We start from the raw sequence: 10938 nt of genomic DNA, 5'->3' as shown, positions 1-10938 counted from the left end.
CTGCTCCAATGCGGGTTGGTAGAATTCACATGTGGCAGAACTTCAGTGAAATTAGACAAATGCAGGTTTCCTCACGATGTTTTCCTTCACCGTAAAGCAAGAGATGAATTATAATCACAAATTAAGCACATGAAAATTCAGTGGTGCTTGCCCGGGTTTGAACCCACGATCATCGGTTAAGATTCACGCGTTCTTACCACAGGGCCATCTCGGCTCTTTTGATGTATTTAATAACTTGATAATATCATATAAAAAACAAATGAGATGTTATTTATTAATTTTATTTAAATTTGGAAATACTCAAATTGCTTTTTTTAATGGATACTTAAATGACTGACTTGAATTCAATAATGTTTTTTTTTTATAAAATTAAAACAAAATTGTATGTTTTCCAAAAATAAAAGAAATACTAATGAGCGAATCAACTGTCTATTTTCCAAGTATGTAGTCATTTCCGCTGAATAATTCAAACATTTAGATGCCAAGATCTTGAAGAGCGTATTGGGAGAAATGTGCAACGTCTAAGATTTAGTCGGCGTGTTGTCATTGTTCTCGAAAAGAACATGTCACGTGAAACTGATCCGACTTTCGTTTAGAAAATCGCTGAGACTGCTCCAGAATGTTTGTAGAAGCTTACCCTTATCTGCCTCTTAGGTGTGGTATTAGTCTAATTGGGCTGCTGATCTCAAGGTCCAAATATCGTGTCGGACCATTTAAAATATTATTCTGTCCCGAAGTGAAGTTATATTCCTGTGCCCCGACTAACACATGAAGCAGATGGTCAGGTATCTCTCATTAGTCATTTTCGGTTGGCATTCCATCGTATTTGAAGATTGATTGAATAGAGATCATCTGTATTTGAGCATACACTTATAAACTGTGACATCTCCACATTGATATTTTTGTCCCTTGTATTTTAAACTTTATATCAATTTAAATCTTGGACATAAAGTACCGACGAATTTTTCTCTTCACCACAGCAACATATGTTTTCCCTTTACGATTGAAAGCTTCCCCCTATTTCAGACAAAAAACGCCTGTTAGCTCTGATAAAGTCGCCAACTTCTGAATTTGAGATGAGTACATTTTTACATGCAACCTTATAACTTTAACAATACGGTTGGTTCTTGAATGCTAAGGGTTAAATACATATGCCATTTTATCGAAAACGAATACTCGAGACAGTAGGCAGCGGTCTAGGAATTAATGTGGCGTATCTAAAACCTCGCACGCATTCGCAGATGTTATCCCTTTGTTTAACATACATGTCTGGAACGTGAGCTTTGTTTTAAAATAACGCAATAATAGATGGGCAATTATCAGAAATTCTATTATTAAAGGGAAATATTTATTTAACTTACTATGAATCAATAATGATATAATCATACTATTTATGTAAATTATGATCAAAATGGAAATTATTTCTACCTATGAATACAATTTTATTTATTTTGGAAACAGTCCAAATACTTAAAATCATTTCGAATACTTAAAACGAAATTAAGCATAACGTACAACATTAGCTTTATATAGAGTTTTTGCGAAATTACATTGATAGCCCAGTGGTAATAATACGTGAATATTATCAAAGAACCCGAGTTCTTCTCCTGTTGGCCAGTGAAGGGAAACGTCCTATGGAAAATTCTCATCAAAAGGACATTAGAAGACTTGAGGATGCCTTATTGGATATTTACAGGCCGTTAATAATAATATGATATGTGAATATTATGTATATGAAAAACGAAATATTATGTATGATTTCATAAACCATCAATATCACTTAAGATTAGCCGACGAAATTGATGAAACGAAAAATGACGAATGATAATGTATATGAGGGCGAATTTGGATCAGGTAAACGACTTCATGACATGTAATATATCATCCTTATAACACACGAGTAATGAAAAATTATGGTACATTTGATGATCGCATCAAATTGTGAAATATCATTTATTCTTGGTATTTACCCAATTTAGTCAAATCAACTACCACATACCATTTTGCTGTTTTTATACTTTACGATTTATGTGTTATCCTTAATAATATTATAAATGCGACTGGAATTTGTTTGTTACGCTTTCACATCTTTACTACTAAGCCGATCATCATTATATTGCACACACGTTAGGGTATATAAAGACATAGGGTACATAACATCTGACTTCATCACCTCACAGGAGGGCGAAGCCGCGGGCAAAAACTAGTAACATATATGTATACTATTCTAAGCAATAACTGGCGGAAATTATATTACTTGTGTATGTATACCAATTGTTATGGTGATCCGAACGGTATAGTATGATTTAGAGATGTGTATAACAAAATGGTTAATAGAAAAACTTTATTCGTAAAAATGGTAATCGGTCAAAGGGTTTCCAAGTCTATTAATCTCAAACAGTTATATCAGCATATTTTTATATAGCTTGGCTATGTATTAAATATTCAATAAAAACACACATTACAATCACAGTCTTTATTTAGCGATCTATAACATCCTTCAAATGTTTTAAAGCTTCATCTAAAGCCATATATACATCTTGGGTGTTTGGGGGGCGAAGTTCTAAAGACACTGTTGCGCTTCTATCCGGTAACTTGTGGAGTAAGCTCCGTGTGAGCGGACAGAAGACATCAGGATTCATTGACTCAACCTTCGACTTGCCGGTGAGGTAGCTCATGGGAACTCCAATCAGAAGAACCGCCACAGCGCCGGCGAACGGACAGTATGTAAAGGATATACGGAAGAGAGACTGAAGTGGTTTTGTTGGCAATTGCCTGCTAAAATAACAAAAAATATATATTTTATATTATATTGCTAATCACGTAAGAAATAGATCACTAGATTTATAATAAAATAAATGACATTCAAAGATGGTTTTCTCAAAATGCGATCAATCATACTTATACATACAAATTTTGGTAAAAGATTTGTTTGTTAGAAGGACTCCTAATGAACTATTAAGAGAAGGGTAATCGCTAAGGGTAAGTTATAAGTGCAGCCAAATCGTACCCCAAAAAGTAAAACTTTATTTCAAGGCCAGTTGAGTGACGTAACGTTCGACTAAAATATATTTGTCATTGTAGGTCTGTCTCTTTATTGTTTTAATTATTTCATATATGATATCAATATTCGAATCATCTTTTATTTTAGCAACTGCAGTCAAACAATAGTTAGTAATCCTAAAGTCATCCGACGAATGAAAGAGACTAGAAAAACTCATAAAACTACGTGAATCGGGTAATAGTAATATGGGAAAAGTTTTAATAAGAGGGAAATAAAACTTAACTCAAGTCGATATCACCCAAGTTGGCAAACTAAGATTAAAACTTCCACGGGGATCTTTAACGCGTCGAGATCGTAATATTATTAGTTATTTGTGTCAGTATCAGTTTATTTGTGGTTTTTTTTTCGCCTGGCTTCCTTAATATCTAACGAAATGGACGTTCGAGATTTGATAACAACCATTATAAGAGTGTCAGTTACGGCAGTTTTTTTTCTGGTGCGTATCTACGATAATTAAGCATAAAATATTCTGCCAGTGTCACTTATATATAAGAGATGGTATGATAACTGTCACTGTCATAACTTATTTACATTTCAATTAAATAAAATTTCATTTTCAATTATTTTTGACAATACACAGATAATACAGACAAACAAAATTGTCAACCAGTGGGAAGTAGGCATTTCTGTTTCCGGTTCAAAAACACAGCAGAAAGTAACTCAATCAAAATTAAGAATGACTTTTTAAAAAATCAAAACATTATTTTGTAACATAAGGACATCATTATAAAATATGTTAAAGTTTTACAACCCTTAAAAAATACGGGTATATCGTAGGTATACGTAAAATGAACCAAAACGCTTTGATACCCCACACACCAATTAGTGCAACAAAATTCACGGCACGAATAATCTATTGATGGTAAATTTTACTCACGCAGCGTTCGGTATTACTGTTGTCACATTCACCAAAATATGTGTGAAGTTTGCTTTGCCGCATCCAGTGGTGACTAATGGCTTACCCTGGAAGGTCAATGCTCCCGTGGCTAGAGCGTTCTCAGCCCCTATGAGCAGCCAGCCACAGAGTACGAGACTCAAGAGACAGCCGCTCAAAGCGCCCTGAAACGTTAAAGATTTATTTACTTTGTATACTGTATATAAACGATTTCTCTTGTAGAAGTTAGTTTGAGGAAAGGCTGTCACTGCTGTCGATATTGATTTGATTCACGATTGATTTTGAATGTAGAATATACGTTTATAAAAGTCAGTAGTAAGCTTTAGTTCTAGTAATTTATCGTAATTCATGAATAGTTCCTAAAAATATACATTATTAAATTAAAAATGTAATAGTAATTTATTATAATCTTTAAGCATAACTTATTACCTTACAGCGCCATCTATATTCGTAACCATATACCGTTACGTCGGACAAAATATAACAATCAGTAATAAAATGTTTCAAGCAGCTTAGAAAATGGTTCTAGTCCGTTTTGATAGATGGCGCTAGTAACCATATATTTATAAATTAATTCAATTAAGTACATCATAATATAATAGAAAAATAGATTATAACAATAATATTATATTTTTGCTACAAAATTACTTTTACTTACAGAACAATTCGCTCGTGAGAAGACTATGCCCAGAGTAAAAAGGCCAAGTAGCGTTCCTGCAGTTATACCCGTTACACCGGAAGCCACGTGCTGGAGCCGGTCTAACTCTCGAGCTAGCCACACTACACAAGCACAGTATAGACCAACCATAATGCACAGAAACTAGAAATAATAACGATAATTCGAAATAGTATGTAACATGGAATATATATTTTTTTAGTTTGCATATAAATATATATATTATAGTTTGCATATAAAATATAATATGGTGACATATTACAAACATTCAAAATATTGCGGCGATTGTGGATGTCGATCCTTATGATAAATATTTGTCGATATTACGAGATATTGATTGTAATAGAAGGTTTGCTGAGAAAAAAAATGCCTCATTTGTTTGCACAGTCAAAAAACGGGTCATCTAACTGAAATTGGCTACTCCTGGTCATATTATCGTTGTAAAGGATATTCACACATAACATTAGTAAGTATAGTTACACTTTATAAGAATTCAGTTTTTTTCTTTTGTATAAACATTCTAAACGCATATTTATAAAAAAAAATATAGTCAACCTTCATAATTTTGCAGCAAGCTTGTTCATTTGTACTTTGAGGCATCCACGGTCGTATAAATTCTTCAAACACTACCCCTGATATTGAATTTATGATAGACGCAATACACCTGTAACAACATTATTATCTTTTTATACAAACATACACAGAGAGTCATTAAACTGTATAACTAATTACGTACCCTGTGGTTGCGCTAAAGATAGATATTATAAAGATACCACAAATCCCTGGAAACATCGTCGATAAGTGATTCAAGAAATGAGGTACTAACTGAAAAATAAAGCATAATTTGAGTTGTTACAGCCAATAAAAATAATACAACTAACAAATTTCTTAAGCGATTTTGTGTGTCCCAGAGTGGTGACCGCTGATTGACAAACGCAACGTAGGACGCTATCCAGTCAGATGGTTCAATGAACTTGAATTTTTGGGCAGCTTGCACTGATGTGAGACGTACCATTTTATTGGTGTGTTCTTTTATTGTGGGCTGTTTTTCCCACTTATACTAATCCTGCCGGGATTTTGAAGTGCACAACATATATGCATAATGTATTCTTTGGTTTGAGTTACTTGTTTAATTAGATTAAACTAAAATAAGCAACTACTTAATTTTTATGTATATAGGTTAATATTACACTCTAAATTTACAAATGTATTCAGTGGGTCAAGATTGCTGGTAACAAGTCGTTCAAAATACATAAATAATAATCAATCAATATGATATGATATCGAGAGGTATCATTGAAACTCAAATACGCAATACATTATGCACTTGATACTGGACTAGTTTAGTTAGTAATAAAATCTAAATAATCGAATTTGATCCAATTTTTCAAGACCAAAAACATTTTAACGTCGATTTTCGGGGTAAACAATATTCACGAGAGCGACAGATATGTTAATAATCAAGAGAAAGAAAACCTTAAGAACTATAATATGTAGAGGAGACGAGACGTAGAGGTATTATTTATTACATATATTCGTTGATTTCTATATAATGTGTAAAATTGAATTGAAAAATTGAAAGAAAACATTAACTACTGGTAGGTATTCTACGCAGAATCTACATTCTGATTATTATCCTGTAAAATGGCGAATTAAAAATGTTTCTTGAAGATTTTTCGGATTAAGCATTGTTTGATTTTAAGTAATTTTGGAAAAAAATGACTTTATTGGATGGAATATGTTCTAAATTTAAAATAAATTAACGCCTTAAACCTTTTGCACACCTCTGTAATCTGTCTTTGTTTACGCAAGAATTTTGTGTATTTACCTGCTCATGTTTTTTAATCTGGCCAGTGAGTAATGGATCACAGCCAGCAAACCAAGCGTATATAACTAGTCCCAGAAAACAAGACAGCATCTTCATGAGTATTATACCCACGCATGATATTGCCAAACATATTCTGGCTTTACTGATTGTGGGGACCGCTAACAACTTTTGCACAGATGATTGGCTGAGGGCTATCTTCCAAAGCCAGTTCGTGCTAAGAGCCAATGTGACCACGAAGAAGGATGTGTGGTGAGCCAGTTCAGGATCCGGGCTGAAAAAAAGGCTTGCATGTAGGTAAACGCCTTTTTATCCGATTGTGTTTTTATCACTGAGCCTCTGTCTGATCATGGCCTCATTTAATTTTATTTTTTGTTATAATTAGAAGTATTAAATATAAACTATTCTCTTCTCCTATTCATAATTAATATCGTCTCCTTACTCGTAAAAAACTAATCTACTTCCGTGGCTGGATATTTCCCACATCCTCTTAAAGCCCATTGGCAGTAATGCCAGACCACTCGGCAAAGCAGTACCAGCTAATGCCAGGAAAGTGGTCACGATGCCAATGCTGATTATAGCACGAAGGCCTCCAATCGCGATGAGCGTAGAACACGCAACGCATATTACAGCTGTAACACGACTAGCTAGGGGATCTGTAACTGTAAATCAAAAAATAGCCGAATTAAGTATGTAATATTAGTTACTGTAACATTGTAAAACTTTATGTTGATTTATAAAACAAAAAAGGTTTTCTTTAGCAGTATTTGGAAAGATTACGATTTAATGTTTAATTTAGAAATTATTAACAAAGATTTAATGTAATAGTAACTTTTTTATGCTAATTTCATTTATTTATGTATATATTTTAATTAAAGCTTTTTTATCAGCTTCATTTTTAACATTCTGAGCAGTAAACGCCTATAATAATTAGGTAACTTGAAGGTAACTATGGTGTTAAAAAAGAAAATTTTTACCCAAGCGGAAAGCTAGAAGAGGTACATATGGGACAATCGGCAGCAACATCAGCTTACTAACAACAAACAAAACGGCTGCGACTGTTCGTGTGTGTGTAGAGAACCTTATTTCTAAGTATTCGAAACTTGATGACAGCTGAAGTCTGTGGAATACTAAAAACAACATAATTTTTTCTTTATTTAGAAATAGTATAAAATATTATATATTATGTATAAAATGAACAATAAATTGAAATTTAAAAAACTTCGAATATTTTTAATCATCAGACTAAAATTTCAAGGTCGAATTTGATCGCAACTTTTTTTTTATGTGACATTTAATGTTTCTTACGTAACGTCTGTCACAATTATCGAATGGTAGCCAAATATATTTGTATATAATAAAACTTACTAATAATAAAATCACCATTGGTAATTGAAAAAGAACTTAGAATTTAATCTTCTATTAGCACAGATAAAAATTATAGAAAACATCAAAATCTATTGGTTACAATTTAAATGTTCATTATGACTTTATAAGATTATTATTAAACCAAAGTTTGAAGATACTGTTTGACTAAACTAAGGAAACGCCGTTTGTCAAATAAAAAAGTTAGATAACTACGAAAATATTAATTACTGCGAGGTTGACTGCCTCGGTAGTCATGTGGCGTATAAGGCTTCAGACCTTGAGGTCCTGGGGTCGAAACTCGGATCGGGCTAGTAAAAATACATCTCTATATTTAAAAGTATATGATTTGTTTTGATTAAAAGAAATAAGTTTAGCATAAATCAGTTAAAGTATTAATTTAAACGTATAGGTATGTTTCTTAAGTAAATATTTATACGAATATTGTAAATGTGAAAGTAACATAATAATTAAACAATGTCTTTTGTTTGTTTATAAATAGAAATGAAACATTCACAAAATATTTACCAGGTAAATAAATCACAGCCGTTAAGAAAGTCACAAAGATAAGCGACAACGCTGATGCCCAATACTGCGTGCCTCTTAAGTATATTTCTACTGGCACACCGAGTAACGTTATGCTGGTCAAGTGACTGAAAGTATAAAAGAAAATATCTCTCTTGAATGAATGTGATTTGCTGTTGTCATTAACGTCGATTGCATTAAGCGCTCTTAAGAATAATAATCATCAGTACCTATACTATTAAAAACTGAATCTGGTGTCCGCCTTACCGGATTAAATTGGTTTGGACTGGATATAATGTTGCACACATACATTCTTATGAAAAGGCATAATGTAACTCAGTAAAAATAAATATTTTGCTTAATCAATCGTCTGGCTGTAAATTTGTAACCTATAAGCCTTTAGTGGTTTAACAAAGAACGCAATGTAAATGTTTTTATATGTTTTTCAGGGGGTAGTGGTCGAAGTAGTTTTGTCTGCGGAAGGGTATCATAATTATAATAATTGAGTAGGTAATGTTAGTACAAATCTATGATCATATTCCGAATTGCTTTAGTATTTCAAGAAGGTTATTTGAGTCTCTACAAAAGGAAAATTGTGTGCTGTCCATACTCAATTCTTAGCTTAATGGTTTTTAGTTGCAACAATTATATGGCATAGATAATTGAATCAATGTCACGTAGAATGAAGACAATATGACGATTGATTGAAGGAGGAACTTCGAGTTTTAGGCGTTAAATATCAAAGGAATACGTATAATATTAATTTGGTGTCGATAAAATGAGTAATGAAGTCGATGACTTTCTAACAAATTCTACAAACCATTGCAAACGCTAAAATTTCCAATTAATTATGTGAACTATTAAGAAACTTCGAGTATGAAGAGAATATAAGAGCATGAAAGACTTTCGAAAGCATACGTTGATAACCGTTTTTCAAACTTAACATCGGAACGTGATTCAAAACAAGATTGACATGTTTATATCATTCGGATATCATTCATGTAAAGTATTTGCAATGCAACTCGTTCTCTATTGAAGAACATCGTGAGAAACTTAGGCGAATATTGTATTACTGACATGACAGCTGAAAAACAAATTCATTATCATTATCATCAGCTAATCCATTCTTATTAACATAATAATGAAATGGATACTTGTATGACCAATCGGTAGAAGAGCCTTCTCCTTCGAGTTCCTGAATGTTTTTCTTTTGAAATATATATTTCGTGTTTATTATATTAAAAACAAAAAAAACAAATAAATATTAAGTACTTACCTTGCAATCAAACCCAAAGAAATTGATATAATTGACATGTTCTTCCCGCCGAAAAGGAAACCAGAAACTGTATTATATTTTTTATTCACAAACAAAAAGTATAAAATAATTCCAATCACAACACCCAAATTGATTCCAAACAAGGAATATTCAGCTACATTAAAATATATCGGGGACAATTGAAACGATGAATTCCTCATTTTTATATGTAAATAAATCTTACGTTATAAAAATATAGTTTAAGAACAACGTGCCGTGACGGAATGTATATTGCGAATAAACTCATAACGGCTCTAAATCAACAACAATAGAGTCATAGAATGATATTATAACAAAGATAAAAGCTAAATAACTGCGGATTTCTTCTCAATCTTTTAGCAAACAACGTGAAAAGGATTTCACATCTCATTAGTCAAACAAATATTCAGTTAAAACGATAGAAATGATAAACGTACGTACTAAATCTTTGAGCAAAGATTTTATGAAAATAGTACTACTCCTCATTCATTAGGGTTGGCATGTTTTTTAAATACGTGAGTGATTATAAACTTTTTCAAAAATAGATTTTTTATTACAATTTAGATTAATATAAATTTGTGTTATTTGTTAACTTATCCTTTGTGAAAACTATTCAGAAATAGTAAAATAATATGGCAAGACAAAATTCGTAAAACAATCAAGTATTCACGAATAACTTTACTATTAATAATAAAGTATTGAGTAAAACAACTTCATTGGCAACTCTATGCTCGAGTTTACCTCAATTAATTCATTTTAAAGTGCTCGGTAGCGCTTGATGTTTCATAAGTACTTGTAAAAGTCTATTTGAAAAAACATATTTTGATTTGGAAGACATCTATATTTGATTTGCAAGTTAATATAAAATGAAATGACTATTAAAATATAATTAACAAACAATTGTCAACCCTAAAAGTTAAAATATAAACTAGAAAATCGCGACATCTATTGATTTATATGTGTACTAAATGAATTTCTATTTTACTAACGACTAAAACGAATACAACTAAGCAAACTGATTTGTCAGTGTCATGGTTATCCGTAAGATGGCGCTTATCATTTACTTTACCTATCTGACATTTAATTTTGAAATGAAATGATTTCATAACTTTTCATCTAACAGTTGAAAAGGTTAAAAACATATTGAGATAACTAAAAAATAATGAATCGAACCAAGTAGTAGTGTGGGTGATTTTTATTATTAGTGGACAATTTATTAGTTTCGAATTCGATCTCATTGGAAATCTTATTAATGTTTGTATTCTAAATTCAAATTTATGTAAAAGTATCTACA

General features: G+C 31.9%; 1 protein-coding gene across 2 annotated transcripts; it reads right to left on the bottom strand.

Annotated features, from left to right (window-relative positions):
- Window positions 1-2474: 2474 nt before the first annotated feature.
- Window positions 2475-9890, bottom strand: LOC126774389 (sodium-coupled monocarboxylate transporter 2-like). Of its 2 annotated transcripts, none has more exons than XM_050495894.1 (10): window positions 9627-9890; window positions 8354-8478; window positions 7438-7590; window positions 6903-7122; window positions 6464-6734; window positions 5372-5460; window positions 5191-5299; window positions 4618-4779; window positions 3942-4123; window positions 2475-2778 (listed from the first exon to the last, which is right to left on the bottom strand). In XM_050495894.1, exons 1-10 carry the CDS (start codon window positions 9824-9826, stop codon window positions 2481-2483), a joined length of 1809 nt encoding a protein of 602 aa, XP_050351851.1. In that variant the 5' UTR covers window positions 9827-9890; the 3' UTR covers window positions 2475-2480. The 2 variants fall into 2 exon arrangements, with proteins under 2 accessions (XP_050351851.1, XP_050351852.1); XM_050495895.1 differs by having other exon boundaries at window positions 2475-2775.
- Window positions 9891-10938: the final 1048 nt, after the last annotated feature.

The sequence above is a fragment of the Nymphalis io genome, chromosome 16 (genome assembly GCF_905147045.1).
Source record: "Nymphalis io chromosome 16, ilAglIoxx1.1, whole genome shotgun sequence".
NCBI classification, from domain to species: Eukaryota; Metazoa; Arthropoda; class Insecta; order Lepidoptera; family Nymphalidae; genus Nymphalis; species Nymphalis io.
The sequence above is the reverse complement of the archived record's forward strand: the minus strand, read 5'-3'. Positions and strand labels throughout refer to the sequence as shown.